The sequence below is a fragment of the Bos indicus x Bos taurus genome, chromosome 7 (genome assembly GCF_003369695.1).
Source record: "Bos indicus x Bos taurus breed Angus x Brahman F1 hybrid chromosome 7, Bos_hybrid_MaternalHap_v2.0, whole genome shotgun sequence".
Taxonomy (NCBI): Eukaryota; Metazoa; Chordata; class Mammalia; order Artiodactyla; family Bovidae; genus Bos; species Bos indicus x Bos taurus.
The window spans coordinates 50,150,645-50,174,362 of NC_040082.1; the positions used below are offsets into that span (position 1 = coordinate 50,150,645).

Genomic DNA, 23,718 nt, shown 5'->3' on the forward strand with positions numbered 1-23,718 from the left:
TTTCCTTTGCTCTGCAAAAGCTTTTGAGTTTAATTAGGTCCAAGTTGTTTTTGTTTTTATTTCCATTAGTCTTGGAGATGGATTGAAAAAGATAGTGCTGCAATTTTTGTCAGTGAGTATTTGCCTATATTTTCTTCTAAGAGTTTTATACTGTCCAGTCTTACATTTAGGTCTTCAGTCTACTTTGAATTTATTTTTTCTGTATGATACTGAAGAGTATTGTGATTATTTATTTATTTATTTTTCCCATGGAGCTGTCCAGTTTTCCCAGCACCATTTATTGAAGAGACTATCTTTCCTCCATTGTATAGTCTTGCTTCCTTTGTTGTGGATTAATTGACCAGGTATGCATGGTTTATTTTTTGGCTTTCTGTCTTGTTCCATTGATTTATATTTCTGTGGGGTTTTTTGGTACCAGTACCATACTGTTTGGGTTACTGTAGCTTTGTAGTATAGTCTGAAGTCCAGGCACCTGATTCCTCCCGCTCTATTTTCCTTTCTCAAGATTACATTGGCTATTGAGGGTCTTTTGTGTCTCCATATAAATTAAAATTTTTTCTAGTTCTGTAAAAAATGCCATTGGTAATTTGATAGGGATGACATTGAATCTGAGATTGCCTTGGATAGTACAGTCATTTTGACAATATTGATTCTTCCAATCTAAGAACATGGTATATCTTTCCATCTGTTTGTGTCTTTGATTTCTGTCATCAGTGTCTTATAGTACGAAGGTCTTTCATTTCCTTAGGTAGATTTATTTCTAGGTATTCTTTTTGAGGTGGTGATAAATGGGATTGTTTCCTTAATTTCTTTCTCATCTTTCATTGCTAGTATATAGAAGTGTAACAGATTTCTGTGTATTAATTTTAACCTGCAGTTTTACCAAACTCATTGATGAGCTCCTGTAGTTTTCTGGTAACATCACTGGAATTTTCTGTGCATAGTATGCCATGTACAGACAGTGACAGTTTAACTTCTTTTGCAATTTGAATTCCTTTTAATTTTTTTCTTTTCTGATTGCTGTGGCTAGGACTTCCAAAACTATGTTGAATAAAAGTGGTAAGAGTGGGCATCCTTGTCTTAGAGGAAATGCTTGCAGCTTTTTGCTGTTGAGTATTATGTTAACTGTAGGTTGTTGTATATGACATATATGTTGTTGTTTATTTGCAAAGTCACGTGGAACTCTTTGTGACCCCATGGACTACAGCACTCCAGGCTTCCCTATCCTTTACTGTCTCCCAGAGTTTGCTCCAACTTATGTTCATTGAGTCGATGATGCCATCCAACCATCTCATCCTCTGTCACTCCCTTCTCCTGCCCTAAATCTTTCCCAGCATCAGGGTCTTTTCCAGTGCATCGGCTCTTCATATCAGGTGACAAAAGTATTGGAGTTTCAGCTTCAGCATCAGTCCTTCCAATGAATATTCAGGGTTGATTTCCATTCCATTTCTATGGTTTGATCTCCTTGCTGTCAGAGAGTCTCAAGAGTTTTTCTCCAGCACCACAGTTCAAAAGCATCAATTCTTTGGCACTCAGCCTTCTTTATGGTCCAACTCTTACATCTGTACATGACTACTGGAAAAACCATAGGTTGGACTATACAGACTTGGGATCTAACCATAGCTTTGCCTTTATTGGCAAAGTGATGTCTCTGCTTTTTAATATGCTGTCTAGGTTTGTCATAGCTTTTCTTCAAAGGGTCAAGCATCTTTTAATTTCACGGCTGCCGTCACCATCCGCAGTGATTTTGGAGTCCAAGAAAATAAAATCTGCCACTTTTTCCATTGTTTCCCCATCTATTTGCCATGAAATGATGGGACGGGATGCCATAATCTTAGTTTTTTGAATGTTGCATTTTAAACCAGCTTTTCACTCTCCTCTTTCACCTTCATCAAGACGCTCTTTAGTTCCTCTGTGCTTTCCTGCCATTAGGGTGGTATCATCTGCATATCTGAGGTTATTGATATTTCTTCCAGCAATCTTGATTCCAGCTTGTGATTATGTTGTGGTATATTCCCTCTAAGTCTACTTTCTGGAGAGTTCCTGTTATATGTTAAAAGGTTTTTCTGCATCTATTGAGATGATGATATGATTATTCTTCAATTTTTTTTGAAGTGTATCACACTGATTGATTTGTGGATTGAAAAATCCCTGCATCCCTGGGAGAAATCCCAGTTGATCATGGTGTAGGATCCTTTTAATGTATTGTTGGATTTGGCTTGCTATTATTTTGTTGAGGATTTTTGCATCTATGTTATCAGTGATATTGGCCAGTGATTTTCTTTTTTCATGGTATCTTTGTCTTATTCATTGCTTTTAGCTTAATGTTTATCTTGGCAATTCAGTTGTCTGGTTTTGATTGGTTCCTCTTTATAGTTTCAGGTTCATTGTTACAGTAATATGCATTTCTGTTGATAATCTTTCTTAATTCCTTTAGCATTTTTATTGCCTCCTTCTTGAACTTGGGATCTAGTTGACTGGAGAGGTCTGTTTTATTGTTTTGTTGTTTCAAGTGATTTTTCTTGTTCTTTTTGTTTTTAATTAATTAATTTATTTTAATTGGAGGATAATTACTTTGCAATATAACAATGGCCTCTGCCATACACCAGCATGAATTGGCCATAGGCATACATGTGACCCCTCCCTCCTGAACCCTCCTCCCACCTTCCTGCCTACCCTATCCCTCCAGGTTGTCATAGAGCACTGGCTTTGGGTTCCCTGCATCATACATCAAACTCCCACTGGTTATCTGTTTTATATATGGTAATGTATATGTTTTAATGCTATTTTCTCAAATCATCCCACCCCTTTCTTTCTCCCACTGTGTCCAAAAGTCTGTTCTTTATGTCTGTGTCTCCTTTGCTGCCCTGCACGTAGGATCTTTGGTACTATCTTTTTAGATTCCCTTCAGTTCAGTTCAGTTGCTCAGTTGTGTCCGACTCTTCGTGACCCCATGAATCGCAGCACGCCAGGCCTCCCTGTCCATCACAAACTCCTGGAGTTCACTCAGACTCAAGTCCATCGAGTCAGTGATGCCATCCAGCCATCTCATCCTCTGGAGTCCCCTTCTCCTCCTGCCCCCAATCCCTCCCAGCATCAGAGTCTTTTTCAATGAGTCAACTCTTCGCATGAGGTGGCCAAAGTACTGGAGTTTCAGCTTTAGCATCATTCCTTCCAAAGAAATCCCAGGGCTGATCTCCTTCAGGATGGACTGATTGGATCTCCTTGCAGTCCAAGGGACTCTCCAGAGTCTTCTCCAACACCACAGTTCAAAAGCATCAATTCTTCGGCGCTCAGCCTTCTGCAAAGTCCAGCTCTCACATCCATACATGACCACAGGAAAAACCATACCCTTGACTAGACGGACCTTTGTTGGCAAAGTAATGTCTCTGCTTTTGAATATGCTATCTAGGTTGGTCATAACTTTCCTTCCAAGGAGTAAGCGTCTTTTAATTTCATGGCTGCAGTCACCATCTGCAGTGATTTTGGAGCCCCCCAAAATAAAGTCTGACACTGTTTCCACTGTTTCCCCATCTATTTCCCATGAAGTGATGGGACCGGATGTCATGATCTTCGTTTTCTGAATGTTGAGCTTTAAGCCAACTTTTTCACTCTCCACTTTCACTTTCATCAAGAGGCTTTTAGTTCCTCTTCACTTTCTGCCATAAGGGTGGTGTCATCTGCATATCTGAGGTTATTGATATTTCTCCCGGCAATCTTGATTCCAGCTTGTGTTTCTTCCAGTCCAGCGTTTCTCATGATGTACTCTGCATATAAGTTAAATAAACAGGGTGACAATATACAGCCTTGACGTACTCCTTTTCCTATTTGGAACCAGTCTGTTGTTCCATGTCCAGTTCTCACTGTTGCTTCCTGACCTGCATACAGATTTCTCAAGAGGAAGATCAGGTGGTCTGGTATTCCCATCTCTTTCAGAATTTTCCACAGTTTATTGTGATCCACACAGTCAAAGGCTTTGGCATAGTCAATAAAGCAGAAATAGATGTTTTTCTGGAACTCTCTTGCTTTTTCCATGATCCAGCAGATGTTGGCAATTTGATCTCTGGTTCCTCTGCCTTTTCTGAAACCAGCTTGAACATCAGGAAGTTCACAGTTCACGTATTGCTGAAGCCTGGCTTGGAGAATTTTGAGCATTACTTTACTAGCGTGTGAGATGAGTGCAATTGTGTGGTAGTTTGAGCATTCTTTGGCATTGCCTTTCTTTGGGATTGGAATGAAAACTGACCTTTTTCAGTCCTATGACCACTGCTGAGATTTCCAAATTTGCTGGCATGTTGAGTGCAGCACTTCCTCAGCATCATCTTTTAGGATTTGAAATGCTCAACTGTAATTCCATCACCTCCACTAGCTTTGTTTGTAGTGATGCTTTCTAAGGCCCACTGGACTTCACATTCCAGGATGTCTGGCTCTAGGTCAGTGATCACACCATCGTGATTATCTGGGTCGTGAAGATCTTTTTTGTACAGTTCTTCTGTGTATTCTTGCCACCTCTTATATATGTGTTAATATATGATATTGGTCTTTCTCTTTCTGACTTAATTCACTCTGTATAATAGGCTCTAGGTTCATCCACCTCATTAGAACTGACTCAAATCTGTTATAGTTGAGTTGTATTCCATTATGTATATGCACCACAACTTCCTTATTCATCCATCTGCTGATGGACATCTACGTTGCTTCCATGTCCTAGCTATTGTAAACAGTACTGCAGTGAACATTGAGGTACATGTGTCTTTTTCAGTTATGGTTTCCTCAGTGCATATGCCCAGTAGTAGGATTGCTGGGTCATATGGGAGTTTTATTCCTAGTTTTTTAAGGAATCTCCATACTGTTCTCCATAGTGGTTGTATCAGTTTGCATTCCCACTGTCAGTGTAAGAGAGTTCCCTTTCCTCCATACTGTCTCTAGCATTTGTTGTTTGTAGACTTTTTGATGATTGCCATTTCAACTGGTGTGAGATGATACCTCATTGTAATTTTGATTTGCATTTCTCTAATAATGAGCAATGTTGAGCATCTTTTCATGTGTTTACTAGCCATCTGTATGTATTCTTTGGATAAATGCCTGTGGAAGTCTTCTGCCTGTTTTTTGATTGGGTTGTTTGTTTTTCTGGTTTTGAGCTGCATGAGTTGCTTGTATATTTTGGAGATTAATTCTTTGTCAGTTGCTTCACTTGCTGTTATTTTCTCTCATTCTGAGGGTTGTCTTTTCAGCTTGCTTATAGTTTCCTTCATTATGCAAGAGCTTTTAAATTTATATTATTTTAAATAAGTCCCACTTGTTTATTTTTGTTTTTATTTCCATTCATAAAGGATCTTGCTCTGATTTATGTCAGTGTTCTGCATATGTTTTCCTCTAAGAGTTCTACAGTTTCTGGTCTTACATTTAGGTCTCTAATCCACTTTGAGTTTATTTTTGTGTATGGTGTTAGAAGTGTTTTATTTTCATTCTTTTACATATGGTTAACCAGTTTTCCCAGCCCCACTTGTTGAAAAGATTCTTTTCTCCACTGTATATTTTTGCCTCCTTTGTCAAAGATTTGACCTTTGTCAAATCCACAGGTGTGTGGATTTATCTCCAGACTTTCTATATTGTTCCATTAGGCTGTATTTCTGTTTTTGTGCTAGTATTAATGACTGTAACTTGGTAGTATAGTCTGAAGTCAGGCAGGTTTATTCCTCCAGTTCCATTCTTCTTTCTCAAGATTGCTTTGGCTATTTGTGGTCTTTTGTGTTTCCATACAAATTGTGAAATTATTTGTTCTAGTTCTGTGAAAAATACTGTTGGTAGTTTGAGAGGGATTGCATTGAATGTATAGATTGCTTTGGGTAGTATAGTCATTTTTACCATATTAATTCTTCTTATCCAAGAACATGGTGTATCACTTCATCTCTGTGTTGTCTTTCTTTCATCAGTGTCTTACAGTTGTCTGCACACAGGTCTTTTGTCTCTTTAGGTAAATTTATTCCTAACACGGCTGAAGCGAATTAGCAGCAGCAGCAGCATTCCTAAGTATTTTATTCTTTTTTGTTGCAATGATGAATGGGATTGATTCCTTAATTTCTTTCTGATTTTTCATTGTTAGTACATAGGAATGCAAGAGATTTCTGTGTATTACTTTTATATTCTGGGACTTTATTCATTGATTAGCTCTAGTAATTTTCTAGTGGCATCTTTAGAGTTTTCTATGTAGAGAATCATATCATCTGCAAACAGTGAGTTATACTCCTTTTCCAATCTGGATTCCTTTAATTTCTTTATCTTCTATGATTGCTGTGGCTAGGACTTCCAAAACTATGTTGAATAATAGTGGTAAGAGTGGGCACCCTTGTCTTGTTCCTGATTTTAGAGGAAATGCTTTCAGTTTTTCACTATTGAGGATAATGTTTGCTGTGAGTTTGTCGTATATGGCCTTTATTATGTTGAGCTTTGTTCCTTCTATGCCTGCTTTCTGGAGAGTTTTTATTATGAATGAGTATAGAATTTTGTCAAAGGCTTTCTTTGCATCTACTAAGATGATCATATGGTTTTTATCTTTCAGTTTGTTAATATGGTGTATCACATTGGTTGATTTGCATATATTGAAGAATCTTTGCATCCCTTGGATAAAGCTGACTTGATCATAATATATGATCTTTTTAATGTGTTGTTGGATTCTGTTTGCTAGAATTTTGTTAAGGATCTTTGCATCTATGTTCATCAGTGATATTAATCTATAATTTTCTTTTTTTTGTGGCATCTTTGTCTGGTTTTGGTATCAGGGTGATGTTGGCCTCGTAGAATGAATTTGGGAGTTTTCCTTCATCTGCACTTTTCTGGAAGAGTTTGATCAGGATAGATGTTCAGATCAGATCAGATCAGTCACTCAGTCGTGTCCCACTCTTTGCGACCCCATGAATTGCAGCACACCAGGGCTCCCTGTCCATCAGCAACTCCCGGAGTTCACTCAGACTCATGTCCATCGAGTCAGTGATGCCATTCAGGCATCTCATCCTCTGTCGTCCCCTTCTCCTCCTGCCCCCAATCCCTCCCAGCATCAGAGTCTTTTTCAATGAGTCAACTCTTCGCATGAGGTGGCCAAAGTATTGGAGTTTCAGCTTTAGCATCATTCCTTCCAAAGAAATCCCAGGGCTGATCTCCTTTAGAATGGACTGGTTGGATCTCCTTGTAGTCCAAGGGACTCTCAAGAGTCTTGTCCAACACCACAGTTCAAAAGCATCAATTCTTCGGCACTCAGCTTTCTTCACAGTCCAACTCTCACATCCATACATGACCACTGGAAAAACCATAGCCTTGACTAGATGAACCTTTGTTGGCAAAATAATGTCTCTGCTTTTGAATATGCTATCTAGGTTGGTCATAACTTTCCTTCCAAGGAGTAAGCGTCTTTTAATTTCATGGCTGCAGTCACCATCTGCAGTGATTTTGGAGCCCTCAAAAATAAAGTCTGACACTGTTTCCACTGTTTCCCCATCTATTTCCCATGAAGTGATGGGACCGGATGTCATGATCTTCGTTTTCTGAATGTTGAGCTTTAAGCCAACTTTTTCACTCTCCACTTTCACTTTCATCAAGAGGCTTTTAGTTCCTCTTCACTTTCTGCCATAAGGGTGGTGTCATCTGCATATCTGAGGTTATTGATATTTCTCCCGGCAATCTTGATTCCAGCTTGTGTTTCTTCCAGTCCAGCGTTTCTCATGATGTACTCTGCATATAAGTTAAATAAACAGGGTGACAATATACAGCCTTGACGTACTCCTTTTCCTATTTGGAACCAGTCTGTTGTTCCATGTCCAGTTCTCACTGTTGCTTCCTGACCTGCATACAGATTTCTCAAGAGGAAGATCAGGTGGTCTGGTATTCCCATCTCTTTCAGAATTTTCCACAGTTTATTGTGATCCACACAGTCAAAGGCTTTGGCATAGTCAATAAAGCAGAAATAGATGTTTTTCTGGAACTCTCTTGCTTTTTCCATGATCCAGCAGATGTTGGCAATTTGATCTCTGGTTCCTCTGCCTTTTCTGAAACCAGCTTGAACATCAGGAAGTTCACGGTTCACATATTGCTGAAGCCTGGCTTGGAGAATTTTGAGCATTACTTTACTAGCGTGTGAGATGAGTGCAATTGTGCGGTAGTTTGAGCATTCTTTGGCATTGCCGTTCTCTGGGATTGGAATGAAAACTGACCTTTTCCAGTCCTGTGGCCACTGCTGAGTTTTCCAAATTTGCTGGCATATTGATGTTAGCTCTTCTCTAAACATTTGGTAGAATTCACCTGTGAAGCCATCTAGCCCTTGGCTTTTGTTTGTTGAAGATTTTTGGTTACAGTTTTGATTTTTGTGCTTGTGATTGGTCTGTTCATATTTTCTATTTCTTCTTGGTTCGGTTCTAAGAATTTGTCCATTTCTTCTTCCAAGTTGTCCATTTTATTGGCATGTAGTTGCTCATAGTAGTCTCTTATGATCCTTTGTATTTCTTTGTTGTAACTTCTTTTTCATTTCTAATTTTATTGATTTGAGTCTTCTCCTTTTTTCTTGGTGGGTCTGTCTCTTGCTCTTTTAATTGGGAATATTTCCTCTTCTTTTTCACTTTACTTAAATTTATGTTTGTGAATTTAGGAAAAACAGTTATCTACTGTGGTCTTAAAGGACTGTTTTAAGGTGGAAGTGTCCCTGTGTGGACTGTGTGAGTCCATTATTTTTGGTACGAATGCCAGCCATGTCTTTTTCGGAGTGGAAATTATTCCTTTGATAGTGGGTGTGATTGGTGTTGTGGTAACTAGTGTGTGCACTGGAGAGTGTGGGGAGACCTCTGCTTAGTTCTGTGGCAGTCACAGCCCTGTCGGGGCTGGAGTCTGCTCTCCTGTTGTTGAAGTAGAAGCTCTGATGATTGGGTTCAGTAAGGCTGCCTGCCCTTAAGTGCATGCTCTTTCCCAAAGGATTTGAGTGCTGAAGCAAGTGAGGCCCATGCTGTCACAGAGAATCTCCGCACCACCTGTGCAGGTGTCCTTGGTTTTGCCTAGGAGCAGCCCAAGGCCATGTTCCTTTCTCCATTGTGGTTTTCTGAGACCTAGTGTTAGGCAGGTACTGGGGGCCAGGGCATTGTGGCTGCAGGAATTGAAGTGGTTGTGCTGCCGTTTAGCACTTGGGCTGTCTCGGTGATAGGACTCTCCCAGGGCTTGTCTACCCCAGATATGACTCCAAGCTGTGGTGTGAGGTAGGCAGGACTGGAGTGCTCCCACTGGAAAAGGAACAGCTGCGTTCTCCTCTCCAGGGTCTACTGGGGGGTGGTGTGACTGTGGTCATGCCATCTAGTGCGCACCAGCACAGCGCAGGTGATGCTGGACTTGCTCTCGGGCCCACTCCTCGAAATGGCAGCCCTGATAGTTGGCTCTGACATCAGCCTCACCACTGTCGTGCCCGGGCTCACAAAGTCTACCACCACTGGAGCTGCTTTCCTCTGTAAGCATGCTGACAGTGGGGGTCTTATGGTGGACTGTGCCCCTGTGGCAGGCACTGACAGTGGAGGCCCAGACCACACTCCAGGTAATCTCTGCACAGCTGGACTGAGTCCTCTCCCAGGAGCCATCTGCTCAAAGCCAGGCTTCAGCACCTAGCTGCTGTGCATACTAGCAGCCCTGCCCAGATGGCATTTTGGGTTGACAGTGTGAGGTCATGGTGGCCATCAAGTGCTGGTCCCTCTTTCCCTGACTGCTAGCAAACCAGCAGACACACACTCCTTGCAAGCAGAGACCAGGCCCCTTCAGCTCCCTGTCTGTTCTGGTAGACTTCCCAGCTGGCAAAGGTGGTTTCCAGGGTGAGAGAACCTTTCCTCTTTCATAAGTACCCCCCAGGGGTGCTGGCCCCTTCCTGATGCCTTATTTTTCTTTTTTGTCCTACCTGGTTGTATGGAGATCTTTCTTGCAGCTTTGGTTGTATAAGAGCTCTTCTGCCAGTTTTCATTCAGTCTCCTTTGAGAACTGTTCAACATTTAGATGTATTTTTGATGCATATGTGTAGGGAAGTGAACTTCATGTTCTACTCTTGATCTCCTCTTGTGTTTGTCAGTAACTGCAACACTGATTCAGATGAAGTCAGGTGTAGAGGTGGGTGGTTTCTGGCTTACTGAGGATGAGAACTCTGATACTGTGCTTCCCCATCTCTAGGTTTACTACCTTTTGGAAATCGTCAGCTCACCTGGGTCTTACTACCATTATTTTTTTTATCATAGAACCCTATTCATTATTGCAACAACCTCTTCCATCCTCTAGGACCCTGCATTCTGCAGGAAACAGTTTGGGTAATGCTTACCTGGTCAGACTTTCTTATCAAAGGAGAAACTGAGACCAAGAGAGGGCTTCTCTCTGATAGTTTTATTTTGAAAAATGTGCATGGTTCAGCCTCTCCCCATGTCACTCATTTCCACTCACATGAGAAACAACAGAAGGACACAAGTCTGGGTTGAAATTATGTGCATTTATGGGAAACAAAGATATTCAACAACAATAACAAAAGCCCTTCAATCTCTCCAAGTTCTCAACCAGCAATAATGAGGCAGTTTCAATGATTGTGTCTGGCTGGGGTCTTTTCTAAAAGGGTCAGGGCAGTTGAGACATTGGCCAAAAAGAGAAGATGCAGAAAGGGTGGACGTTCTAAATGAGAGTATATTAGACCTCCCTTCTGGCCCTTCATCCTTTCACCCTTTCAGGTTACAGTCTCCTCCCTTCGGTCTCCTTCACCTTCCTCAACTTCGCTTAGATGCAGTCTCTTGCAGAAAGCTGTCCTTGGTCTGCCCCAGCTGCATCTGCTTTCTTAGTAACATCACATACACTTTCTCATGCTGTCTCCTATCACTTTCTGCCTCACATCCATCATGTTTGAGTACATGCCTTATGACACCCATTTTTAGTAGGCATGCCCCTGAGATTGGGCCCCAGGTTGATCATTCTAGTATTCCCATTGCCCTCCCACAGTAAGTGCTCAGTATACAGCAGGTGCTCAGCATCAGCAGGTGCTCAGTGAGGGTTTGCTGAAGTCAGTCCTACATTTGCCACAACACATAACCTCTTGAGAGTCATAACTGTCATTTCCACTTCTTCATCCTTCCTTCGTGGTCTGACTCAAGCCATCTCCAGGAAGGAACAGATCTTACCATCACCAACTCATGGTTACAGACTTGGGGAGGGGAGGAGAGATGGTTAAGCTTTCATCCCTGTTCCAGAAGGCAAGGAGGCAGGAAAGGCAGCCACTGGGGAAATCAGGATGACCGTGAGCGACGTTGGCCAGTGCTCCATTTTGGAATCTCATAAGCAGTCATTCTTCAAAAGTTTCCCCCATGAAGCATGGCCAACTTTGCAGTGGGAGCCAAGGACTGGTGGGGGTATGGTTGGGTTGCTCTGCCAACCCAGAGACCAGACAGCATAGGCCAGGAAGCTTTCTTTAGGACGTGGTCTGGATTACCTTTGGAGGTGTGTGTTAGAGGTTGTCTGTCTAGTTGTTCGGTTGGAGCCGTGGTGGGAACATTAGCCCTGTGGCGAGTTGTCAGGCACATAGATTGTAGTAAGGCTGAAAAATACAGGCTGCGAAAATGGGCCTCTCCTCCTAAGGGGGAAGGTCCGGAGGTTCTGGGAGCAATGAGGGAGGGTCCCAGGGGTCCTGCAGCCCTGGCACTAACGGGCATCCCGCTCTGTCTCCTGCTCCTGGCTCCCACTTTCTCCCTCTGGTTCTTCACGTAGGGGCCAGGCACGGGGCCATGGGAAGCAATGATGCAGAAAAGGGAAGTGCTTTTTCTTTTCCTACCATGAGTCATAGATTTGGACTAGAGAGAGGTGAGGATCAAGGATAGGAGGAGGATTGAAGAGGCGAGGAGAGGCCAAGGCCCTATCCATTTCTGTTTATTTCTGTAACGAATAGACGTGAAACCCACATTTCTAGCTGCATCAGCCCCAGACAGCACTGAGGTCCTAATGGGGGGGATAAGAAAATTCTTCAGGGCTCTCAAAGGTGTTCAGTGACTCGGGGAGAACGCTGTGGATCCCCCTTGAGAAGGGCCCCTCTGGGGCCAGTGAAGTGTGAAAACTGCCCGGTCAGCATCGTCCCTGGAGGTTGGGGGAAGAGCCGAGAAGCAGAGAGAAGAGAGACTCCTTCAGGCACCTCTTTCAGGAAAGAGAGTTGGACCCTGGGGGACTCAAGTCAGGACAGATGTTTCAGTATAAAAAGGCTCCCCAGTAAAAGGATGGGAGTCCCCACAAATTCCTTCCCAAACCCCATTGCACTTAAAAAAGAGAAAGTAAGGAGCATAAAAATATCTTGATGATGTGGGCTTGCCTGACGATACAGAAAAGCAAGTCTCATGGCAGGCAGTGTGTCCCATTACACAAGAGGATTATACCGAGCTTCAGTATAGAGATTTTACATATATCTTTATATAAATGCATATATATTTATAGAGCCTCTGCCTAGAACAGCCGGGCTTGCTTCTTGAGTTCATTCCTCTTCCAGAGGGCCAGCCGGTCAAACTCGGAGATGGTCATGCCAAAGACCTGGTAGAACTCTTCCTGGGACAGGTGGCGCTGGAAGAAGAGGGGAGGAGACAGAGAGGGAACAACTTGAGGACGTGAGAGGCAGGTAGATGCAGGAGTGGTTCCTGTACGTTTCCTCTGGTTCTGCTGTGCCTGGTACAGTGCCTGACCCACGGAGGGTGTGTGATGAGTATGTCGAGTGGATGGCTGTGTGAGTGAGTGTTTCCTGGGAGGGACCCCTGTAGTTGATCTGGCTGGAGAGGCTTTCTCTACCCAAGACTCAGGCGGGACTTCCGCTTCACCTGAGTGCCTCTCGGTTGGCCTCCCCTTTCTGCATCCCTGCTCCATGCATTGTGTCCAGGAGTGTGTATGGAGTAATGTTACTGCTGTCTACTTTGGACAGAAAAGGAGGCATGTCCAAGATTTTAGGGTGTATTTCCTCTTAGTAATAAGTTTACCAAAAAAATCTGGAAGGTTTTTCCTTAGGTCAGTCAATGAAAAAAAAAATTTCTCTCTCGATTTCTCCATACCATACTCTTTGTTATATGAAAACAAGTATGCCACATAATGAAACATTGTTCTTCATGTCTTAGTGGGTTTTTTAACCCCTTTCTGCCTGTCCTTTCTCCTGTCCCTTCTGAGCAGAGTTGAAAGTTGATACAACTTTGATTTCTAAGCTTTGAGTTAGAAATATATGGCACTTAAAATGTGGCAAAATGTAAACAGTTGGTGAAGGATAAATGGATCCTCATTTTGCTATTCTTGAAACTCTTCTGGAGGTCTGAAATTTTATTTTTTAAATAAAATTTATGATTTTGTTTAAAGAGAGAATTAGATGGCCTATGTCCTGCCTGAAAGCTTACTGCATTCACTTGCTCTTGTTACCAGTTATATTAGCTCATCAGGTATTGAAGGAAATTGAATGAGAATTATGTGTACAGCCACATAACACTTAGCCAATTCTCTGGCTTGTTGGCACTGTGAATGAATGTTTTTGCCACATTTCCAAAACTTTCTTTAGGTAAAGGTAACTTTGATACTTTTGTTAGATATTGTTGGTTATATATCATACTTTTGTTAGATATCACTGGTTATATATCTGAGTTGATTTTTGGGTACTCTATTGCATTTTTATCATGCTCATATGTACATTCACTCTTTTCTCTTTTAATTCTTCTGACCACTTTGAAAACCAGGAATTATTTCTACCCAATTGGAAAGTGAGAAAAGCAAAAGTCAGAGAATTAAAATGACTTGCCCAGGAGGGAGGGGAGATCACTAGGCAGGTAGCAGAACTGAGTCTAGGGCTCCTGATGCCAAATGCAGTGTATGCCCACCACCCTCTTGGTCAATTTTGAAAATACACAAGAGAGAAAATAGCATAGTGCACACCCATGCCCCTCACCCAGATTCAATGACCATCAGAATCTACCACATTTTCTCTTTCCTCTCATTAAGTCTCTTAACTCTAGATACTGCCACTTCACTCCTACATACAGCAGTTGGCATCTCAAAGCATACTGGGTATTTGCTTTCTTACATAACCACAACAGCATGGGCAAGAAAAAATGACAATTCCACAGAATTACCTAATACTTGTCCACAATAAAATTCCCCTAATGGTCTCAAAAGTATCTTTTTAGAGCTGGTTTGTTTGAATACGGATTCAGACAGCACCCACATGTCACATTTGGCTGTTAGACTCCTTCAGACCCCACCTGTCTAGACAGTGTCCTTCTTTTGTTCTGCTATTGACTCGCCCAGATCTGTTTTACTCTCACTGAAGTGCTGAAAATATGTGGATATGAGAACATTCTCTGCCCCTTCCATAGTAAAGCCTGAGGGGAACTGTAATTTAGTCTAATCTGTTTTTTCTGTTGTTGGAGAGTGATGGTTACTATCGATTCTCTAGCTGGCTTTCGCCACTGTGTTAAAAAATCTTTAACACAGTATAAAGGAATTAAGCCTAAACTACTCAAGTAGCCACTGTAGGACACAATGAGGAATCTGAGGCTTTCTTCTCTCTGTTGAGGGCCACATGGAGTCTCCTTTCTCCTGAGTTCTCAGAGCATTTAATGGCAGCCTGTCCACTTGACATCCATCACAGACTTTAATGGATGAAGATTATGTGCCCGGGCTTTAGAGCCAGGCAGATATGAGTGTGTGACCTTGGACAGGGTACTTCCAACATCACTGAGCCTCAGTGTCCTCTCGTGAGAGTGGCAGCATGCCAGTACCTGCCCTCATGGGTCCTGTGAGGATGACAGATGATGAGGGGCATGCTCTTGGCACAGTGAATTACTGGTGCAGGGATCTCTTCACGTGTCTGTCACAAGGTGTGGCCTGGTCTCCGTTTCCTTTGATTTCATCTCCTCCTCCTCCTCCTCCTGGGCTCACGTGGCCCCAGCCACACTCACCTCCTGCTGTCCTCCAATGCACCAGGTTCACTCCTGCATCAGGGCCTTGGTGATGGCTGTTTCCCTGGCCCAGAATGTGCTTCCTTTCTATATAGGCATGGTTTGTACTTCAAGTGTTTGCTCAGATGTCATGTTTTCAATGAGCTCTACTCAGACCTCCCTATTTAAGCCTGCAACTCACCCCTCCAGCTCCCAATCCCCCTCACGCTGCTCTCCCCTTACTCCTTGCCCTCAGCCCCGTTACCTCCCAACACACTACTGTTTCCTTATTATTGTATCATTTACTGTATGTCTCCTCACATGAGAACACCAGCTCCAAGGGGGCAGGGGTCCTTGTTTTGTTCACTGATAACACTGCAAGGACCTAGAGCAGTATCTGGTATATATAATAGGTTTGAAAAAATACTTATTGTGTGAATAAGTATCTATACTCTGAGCTCCCTGAGGACAGGGGGGTCTCCTTCTTCAATGCCCACCCTGAACTGCTGCTGCAGGGTTTCTAGCCCAGGAGTCTCAGCTCAGGCTACGTATCAGACATCCCTGGGAACCTGTGAAGAACACTGATGCCTGAGCTCCTTCCCCAGATTGCAATTTAATTGGACTTGGGTGGGACCCTGTACTAGTATTTTTAAAAAGCTCCTCAAGTGATTCTTAGAGAAGGTTGTGTTTTCCTGGGTGTCTAGGAGCAGAGCATTTGGTCATCCAGGATGAACCAGGCTTGTGAACATTTTCATCCCTAAATGCTGGCTCCTCTGAGCTGCCGAGGGAGCTGTCCCTGTCAGCACTGGCAGACACTTACGTGGGGAGAATCACTGGCTTCTGTTCCTGCTAACCCAGCCTGCTAGAGCTGGAAGGACTCACAGAGCATCCTGGCTGCCCACACCCCCGTCCTACGGCTTCAACGCTCTACTCTGGGCAGATTCCTTAGCTGTCAGGTCAAGGGTGTCCCAAGAAGTGCTGAGCCTCCTCTCTTACAAGCCTGCATTCAATTCCACAGACATCTCCTGACCCTTCTCCTAGTCCAGGCCCTGTGGTAGATGACAGCGTGTCAGACAGAGGAGATGGATGGCTTGATGAGCTGATGCAAAGGAGAAAGGTATTGGGTCTGTGCTCTGGACACAGGGCTGGAGGAGGAAGAGAAGGTCAGTGACACACCCTGAGGAAAGCTTTGGGGAGGCTTTGGGGCACAGGCGTCACTAGAATGGAGCCCTGAGAAGTGAAGGGGCTGCTGAGATGGAAAGGGTGTTCCAGGGAGAGGCAGGGAGGGAAAGGGCAGGGGATGCTTCTGGAGTCGGTGTAAGCAGGAACTGGAACTCCACGCCCAGTAGACTGGACGGCTCCAGAGCCCAAGGCCATGTTCAGGCCTCGTCTGTTCTGTATCGCTTGCTGTTGCTCCTCCCTCCTTGTCCATCTGGACCCGCCCACCCCAAGTCCATCCAGTTCCTCCCTCTCCCTGGAGGCCTGTGTCAGCACAGCCAGCCTTGTCGTCTTCTCTGAGTAACAGCACAGAAACTCTGGAGAGCTTTCTACTCAGTACACTGCTGGATTCCATGTCAAGGGCTCCTGTGTACTGTCTCATGTATGTCACTTGGCAACCTGAGGGAAGCATGACAATCACCCCGTCTTATAGAGGAGACAACCGAGGTTTGGAGATGGGCCAGTTTGTCACGTGGCCAAACTGTCCACCCAGGGATGGCAGCATCAGAGTTGGAACCTAGGGAGTCCTGCTCGAGACTTGCGTATATGTTTACCCTCTGCAGAGAACTGTCCCCGTCCTTTCCCACTGCAGACACTGGTTTTCTATACCGTCCTATGTAACGCCAGTGCTGTTTTTTCTTAGCACACAGGCTGCAGGCCCTTGAAAGGCAGGAACCAAATTCAGCTCTCCTCTTACATCTGCAAAAGTATCAGCCCAGTTTGGAGACACGCTATAGCTGTGCACTACAGATGCTAACTGAATCAAGAGGCTGCACAGAACAGCAAGGAACAGCCTGGGCTAAGGAAACCAGGTAGGAGTGTCTGTTTTTTCAACCAGCTGTGTGACCCCTATGTCATTCATTCTGTCTGTCCCTCCCGAGCTGGGTTAGACCGGTCAAATTCTGCAATCACTTCAAACCCAGAGGCTCCTGCTCAGTTTTCTGTACCTACCTCTAAACGCGTCCGGTCCACATCCTTGGGCAGTCGGTTTCTCCCTCTTGTGGTCACCAGCAGCAGTTCGTAAGGGTAGATCTGAGGAGAGAGGAGGGGGTGTTTGCAGGCTGGGTGAGGGTGGTGGCTGCGATCCCTCTTCTATCCAGGAAGGGCCAGCGATTATCAAGTCTGGAGGAAGCACTGGTGCGTCCTCTTTGGGGTTTCCTGGCAGCCTCAAGGCGCCGTCTCCCAAAGGCAAGGCCCCACAGTCCTTGGATACTGCCAGGGATGAGCGTGGTGTGTGAGCAGAAGGGCTCCTGCATGTGAATGTCTCATATTTGTGATTGGCAAGCCTCCAGAAACGTCTCCGAGGCCTGGGGGAACTGTCTGGTTTCAGGAGGCAAGAGATGTAGGGCAGGATTCAGGGAAAGTGCCCAAGCAGGGACCGGAAATGCTAGTCCTGAGAGGACCCTTGGGGTTTTTTGTCGATGTTCCCTTCCCTGCATAGACAGTGCTGTCATCTTCCCGCTCGTCCCCAGTGTGGCAACTTGCAGGGTCCCAGAGACCCCCAGGGTCTATGTGTCTTTACCTTGTACTCTGCAGAGAGAAAAGAGACACACAAAAAGTAGAAACCATCAGTCTTTGCTTTGCATCCCTACACTGGCTTCTTTTTTTTTTTTTTCCCTTTCACTTTTCTTTCTTTTTAAATTTAATTTTATTTTTAAACTTTACAATATTGTATTAGTTTTGCCAAATATCGAAATGAATCCACCACAGGTATACATGTGTTCCCCATCCTGAACCCTCCTCCCTCCTCCCTCCCCATACCATCCCTCTGGGTCGTCCCAGTGCACCAGCCCCAAGCATCCAGTATCGTGCATCGAACCTGGACTGGCGACTCGTTCCATATATGATATTATACGTATTTTAATGCCATTCTCCCAAATCATCCCACCCTCTCCCTCTCCCACAGAGTCCAAAAGACTGTTGTATACATCAGTGTCTCTTTGGCTGTCTCGTATACAGGGTTATTGTTACCATCTTTCTAAATTCCATATATATGCACTGGCTTCTGTTATAGAGACCCTATCCTTATTGAATTCATCCTAAATCAAGGCTGGTTTGAATACAGTGGAGAAAGGGGTTGGGCTGATCCAGGGACAGGTTTTTAGAGATATTTAGAATAGAAATAAGAAGAGCCTGGGGGCCATGAAGCAAATGGGTGAAGTCCTTCATCTTCCAGGGGGATTCCTCCAGGGTTTGATGTGGACCTGCCTGAGCCTGCTTACTGGAGCCGGATGAGGCCGGTGGAAGAGCATCACAGTGTGAGGTTCATGGAATTTTTTCTGGGAACAATGTGTCTGGCTTTGAGTGTTTCCCTCCACCTGGGGACTGGCAGGCAACTCCAGCTCAGCAGTACTGGGAGAAAAGCAAGCACTCTGTGATGGCTCTGGGAATCCAGATGGGACAAATGGGCTGGAGATCACCCAAGGCCAGGGACCTGAGAGGATGAGGGAGGAGCAGGGGAAAAGGGAGGGAATGGGAAATGAAAGGGAACTCGGGGTTTAGATAGAGCCCAGGGTGGGGCCATAATCGTTTGTCAAGTGGGCAGTTGTGAGCAGCGCATTGTAACGAGGTCCCTGTGAAGTCCCAGGAGAGGCCCACACTCACCTCGCATGCCCCAGTTGACGGCGTTCATGCTGTCGTAGTGGAATAGGTCTGCGCTGGGTGTCTGCAGGGGAGACAGAAGCAGGGCTGGCCTGAGGTGGGCTCACCTCTGCCTCACTCAAGTCCTCACCCGTCTCCAGAAAGTGGACTGGAGCTGGTGGGACTCAGCGCTGTCTCAGAAGCTTCAGTCTCAAGTTGGGATGATTTAATTTGCTGCCGTGTGCCTAGTGCGTAGGCCTGGCACATAGTAGGCACTCCGTAAATAGTCATATGCTGGTGAACTGCAGCATACACTTTCTTTCATTACTCAAGTATCATTTTTTCTATGAGATCTACCCTGACAACTCTATCTAAAATTATAAGTCGCCCCTTCCCCAACTCGCCACCCTTCTTGTCCTGCTCAACTTCCCCCTTTTTTCCCATAGCACTTACTACCCTCTGCTGCTGCTGCTAAGTCGCTTCAGCCGTGTCCGACTCTGTCTACACAGTGTGTATAAGGTGATTTGCATACCACGTAGTCCTACTTGCTTTCTGTTTCTCTCTACAAGAATATAAGCTCCAAGGGGCAGGGGTTTTTGTTTGATTTGGTCACTGGTATTCCAAGCACCCAGAGCAATGCCTGGCATACATAAATGGCTTTCAGTATAAACATCTGTTCATGAACAAATGTCCAGGCTCTGGGCGTGTTGAGGACAGGGTCTGTCTGTCCCCTGCTTGGGAGAGGGGATGGTATTAACACCAGCCATCTCTCTACCATGGAGCTCTGATCCCTTTTGTGTGCTTAACCCTAAAATTGTCTCTCATACAGTTAAGTCTCCCACTTCTGTCCCTTTGCAGTCTCTTCTCTACACAAGGGGGAGCCCATTACAAATCTGAGTTGGATGGTGCAGCACACCCACGGGAAACCTTCTGAGTCTTTACCAGCGCTGGGCCCTAATGACACCTGTCTGGCTTCATCTCCACGCTCACTCCATCCCCGCCTCGTGTCCTCTCCACCGAGGGACTCTGACACGGTGCTTGCCTCTATTTGGGTGGTTCTTCCTCATCTTGGACAGGTGAGGTCGTCCCTCCCTGCACTCAGGCCTTTGTTTAAATTCACCCCTCTCTGACCTTCTCCAAATACACGTGACTGCTGACTTCAAGTCACACATGCACTTACAGGTCATCTGTCTCTCCAGCTAGAATGTGAGCTCCACAGGAGCAGCAAATATGTTCACCGTAGGACCCCCAGCATCCGGAACAGTGCTGGCCCTGTTCAGGGCCAGACAGTAATGAATGTCTGCCTTAATGTCCCTTCCCTCCCCCCATCCCTTGTCCAGTCACAGAGCCTCTCCTTTTGCCAACAAGCCATTTTCATTCCCTTTCAGTCCTTAAACAAACTCAGCTTCCATGAAGGTTTTACGCTGTAGGATATCTAAGAGTTCGGAAGGCTCCAGGCCACAGCAGGTGAGTCAGTCAGGTCAGGCTGTGAGGTCAGCTCGAATCCTGGCTCAGCACTTACTGGGAATGAGAGCTCAAGCAGGTCACTGCACCTGTCTGAACCTCCGTTTCTTCATCCACAAAATAGGTTATTAAAAATAGTAAGTACCTTGCAGGGTTACAATGAGTGAGTGCTCAGCATGGAGTAATTGTGCCATAAATACTAGGGGCTCCCAGGCCTCCCACGGGGGCTCTTTTGTCAGTGCACCTCTAGCCCCAAAGCCTCTGTCTAGGTTTCACCCGTTTGTCATCACCCACGAGCGGGTGCAGGAGCTGTGAACCGCTTGGGGAGAATGTCCCCAGTGCATCCTCTCTTACTTACCCTGTGCAGCCCGTTTCTTCTGTAGGCAGGCAGGGAGGCAGATTTAGAGATGAGGGGATCTGAAAAGGAGCCGAGACAATTACCAGAAGCCCCAAGCCAGGGTTCCCTCTCCCCGAGGTCATCTGGGCAAATGGCCAGTGTTACTCCCACTTCCATGGGAAGGGGCATGGACAGGGGCCGCCAGCTCCTTCCACTGCTCTCCAGGCTTACAGCTGACCATCTCAGGGGTGCCTCATCCTGGCAGAATTCAAGGCCCCCCCGAAGTACCCACTCACAGTCTTTTGGCCTTAAATGCTCGCATTTACACTCCTATGATGGACCCATGTGTCCTGGCTACAGGGTGGCTCTGAACATAGGCCCTGGGATTGGAGTCGAGCTCAGAACTCAGACGGGCAGGCTCCCACATGGTGGAAGATGTGTATGCTCTTTCTTTCTCTCTGGGAGCCATTGGGCACGGCTGCCCTGGTTCCAGAACCAAAGATTAAGGCCCACCATCTGACAAACTATGTCAGATGAGGACTGTGCTGGAACATCCATGCTGTATACTCATCACAGCTCAGGGGGCCCTGCAGCTGACTCGGCTCTGGCCCTCACACAACATGATGGTCTGAAGGTAGGGTGGGCAGGACGTACCACTGTCAGCCAGGTAGTGGGACCGAGGGGCTGCAAGAGAGAGAAGTTGGAGATCAGTGCTCATGTTGACAGACAGAAACAGCTCTCATTCCTGGGCCACCCTGGCCGGCAGGTTGGAGGGTGTCTTCAGTGCCTCTTCCCACCGGTCAGTTTCTAACTGCTGCATCTGCAGCAGGTCCCCCCTCCTCAGGCCAGCATGCAGCCCAGCGCAGGTGCTCTGTGATAGCTGCCGCACAGATGCCATTGATGGAGCTAAATTTTGACCAGCTCTGATAGAAAAATGTAGAGCCCAGAGCCAGGGGTTGAAAACAGTGCCCCTCAGTGGTCAAACAGGAAAACAGCTCATCAGTTCATCCCGGCTCTGCCATTAATAGATACCCAGCTTCAGATTAGTAAATCATGCTTATCTGTAAGACAGGGAAGGACAGTGTCTCCTTTATAGGGTTCTTGTGAAAGATATAGGGCACAATACAGTAAATATCAGTACAGTGTCTGACAGATACAAACCCTCCATAACACTGGCTTTATCAGCATCACTACCACTGTCATCTTTGACCTCACCTGGAGTCAAGGTGCAGTGCATACAGCCAAGAGGGGAAAAAGCTTATGGCCTGAGTCACTCTGTGTTGGGTCTGACTTTGGGCAAGGGCTCTCTCCTCTATGAACTGGGTGGTAATAATCCCTCTACATTCTGGGTCTTTGTGAGGACCAAGGCTATAGTGTATCTGCAAATGCCCAGCACACTGGATTGTAATTGGTACCTTTGTTTATCCATCAGGTATTGACCTGAGACAGGATTTCCTGGCAGGACTGAATCCCACAGGGGTAAGTAAGAGATGAGGCAGGTAGAGTTATGTGTGGGTCCAGGAATAGGGAGGAGCTTACACTGAGAGACTCGCAGGGCAAAATGCTTGAACCAAGCCTCTGATTGTACACTTCCAGTGATGGAAGGCTCAACTACCTCAAGAGTCAGCCCCGTTTATCTTCAGACTATTAGAAGAGCTTTTTCTTTCTTTACATGGCACCTGACTGGAAGTCACAGCTTCAGATTGACCCAAAGAGGCAGAAGTGCCTCCTCAGGTCAGAGCATGGTCTTTAGCCTGTATTCTAGACCCTGGTGCGGCTGTGTAGGAGGTTAGATTCACTTAGGGAAGAACTGATGGGGAAGAAAGTGCCCCCCGCCCCTGCCGCCCCCAGCAGGCTCCGGGGCAGTGCTTACAGCCATTTAGGGACACATCGTAGCCAGCTGTGTGCAGGGCCTCCCGGCTGCTAGTGGAGCTCCGGGGCGGGGTCCAGGGGTCTGCATAGGAACTGGACCTGGCCTTCATCTCTTCCTTCAGAATCAGTCTGCCAATTCCGCTCTGGAGCTGGGGGTGGGAGAGGAGGAAGATGAAGTTAGAAGGAAACAAAGAACACTGAGCTGAAACAGGCTTGGGAAGGGCTGAGGGACCAGACTCTATAGAGTGAACCTCTCACGTTTTTTGCCTTCCCAGTGTCCCTCTACCTTCGTAGCATCCATGTTTTCTTTTGGGGGACTTCATTGGTCAGAGTGGGGCCCTGGTGGTGGGCACAGAAGTAAGACCTGGCCAACAACAGCATTGCGGACAATCACTGTCCACAGTGATTGGTTCAGCGATGGACAGATGGCGCTAGCTAGGCCAGGGAGAGCCTTCCTGGGACTCTTGGAGTTGCTGGCACCCATTTTTAAAAAAGACATTTTTTTTGGTGGGGGGGCGGCGGTGAAAGTCACAAACATAAAATTAACCATTTTAAAGAGACCACACAATACAGTGAGTGTCATTTAGTACATTCCTGATACTGTGTAGCCACAACCTCCACCTATTTTCACATCATTTTTATCATTTTACCCCAAAAGAAGACCCTCTACTCATTAAATGATCACTCTCTTTCCCCCCCTTTCCTTCTAGGCCTTGATAATCACCAGTCTCTGTTCTGTCTCTGTGGATTTAGCTCTTCTGGATATTCCATATAAGTGGAATTGTACCCGTATGTGGGCTTTTGTGTCCGGCTTCTTTCACTAAGCGTAGTGTTTGCAGGGTTCATATACACTGTACCATGTATCAGCACCTCATTCTTTTTTTAGCTGATACTCTGTCATATGGATATGCCACATTTTGTTTATTCATTCGTGAGTTGATGAACTTTTGGGCTGCTTCCACCTCTTGGTTATTGTGAGTGGTTCTGCCATGACCTGCGTGTATGTTATTGAGTACCAGTTTTCAATTCTTCTGGGTATCTACCTAGGAATGGAATTGATGGGTCTGTGAACCAAGAACATCTCCTGCCATATCAATAACAAAGGATGTTGCAACCATCAAACCAACCTCTACAGCCGCCACCCCCCGCAACCCCCCCCCCCCCCCCCCCCCCCGCCCCCCGCCCCGTGCACCCTGAGGGGATTCAGAAGGGAGTAAAACCGGATGCTGGCCCTAGATAGTTAAGGTACATAACAAATGAATCATTTCAATGAGCCCAGACTCTTGCATCTTCCCATACATAGAAAAGGGC

General features: G+C 45.5%; 1 protein-coding gene and 1 long non-coding RNA gene across 19 annotated transcripts in view; one reads left to right on the plus strand and one right to left on the minus strand.

The window, feature by feature from the left end:
- Positions 1–23,718, plus strand: part of LOC113895183 — a 114,361-nt gene that overhangs the window by 90,451 nt on the left and 192 nt on the right. For 7 of the 11 annotated variants that reach the window (XR_003511780.1, XR_003511785.1, XR_003511781.1 and 4 more), the window contains 4 exons: positions 15,955–16,966; positions 19,593–19,810; positions 20,123–20,201; positions 21,968–22,415. This is a non-coding gene — a long non-coding RNA (uncharacterized LOC113895183). Of the gene's footprint in view, positions 1–15,954; positions 16,967–19,592; positions 19,811–20,122; positions 20,202–21,967; positions 23,563–23,718 lie in introns of those variants that run through there. The other 4 variants (XR_003511783.1, XR_003511777.1, XR_003511784.1 and 1 more) reach the window with 4 other exon arrangements.
- The window catches only part of ABLIM3 (actin binding LIM protein family member 3), a 136,977-nt gene continuing 123,636 nt past the window's right edge, over positions 10,378–23,718 (minus strand). For all 8 annotated transcript variants that reach the window (XM_027546006.1, XM_027546005.1, XM_027546004.1 and 5 more), the window contains 7 exons: positions 22,409–22,556; positions 21,190–21,219; positions 20,557–20,615; positions 18,759–18,819; positions 17,677–17,684; positions 17,106–17,186; positions 10,378–12,591 (listed from right to left, as the gene is read on the minus strand). In XM_027546006.1, coding sequence (XP_027401807.1) covers positions 12,478–12,591; positions 17,106–17,186; positions 17,677–17,684; positions 18,759–18,819; positions 20,557–20,615; positions 21,190–21,219; positions 22,409–22,556 — 501 coding nt within the window. In that variant the 3' untranslated portion in view covers positions 10,378–12,477. The remainder of the gene's footprint in view (positions 12,592–17,105; positions 17,187–17,676; positions 17,685–18,758; positions 18,820–20,556; positions 20,616–21,189; positions 21,220–22,408; positions 22,557–23,718) is intronic.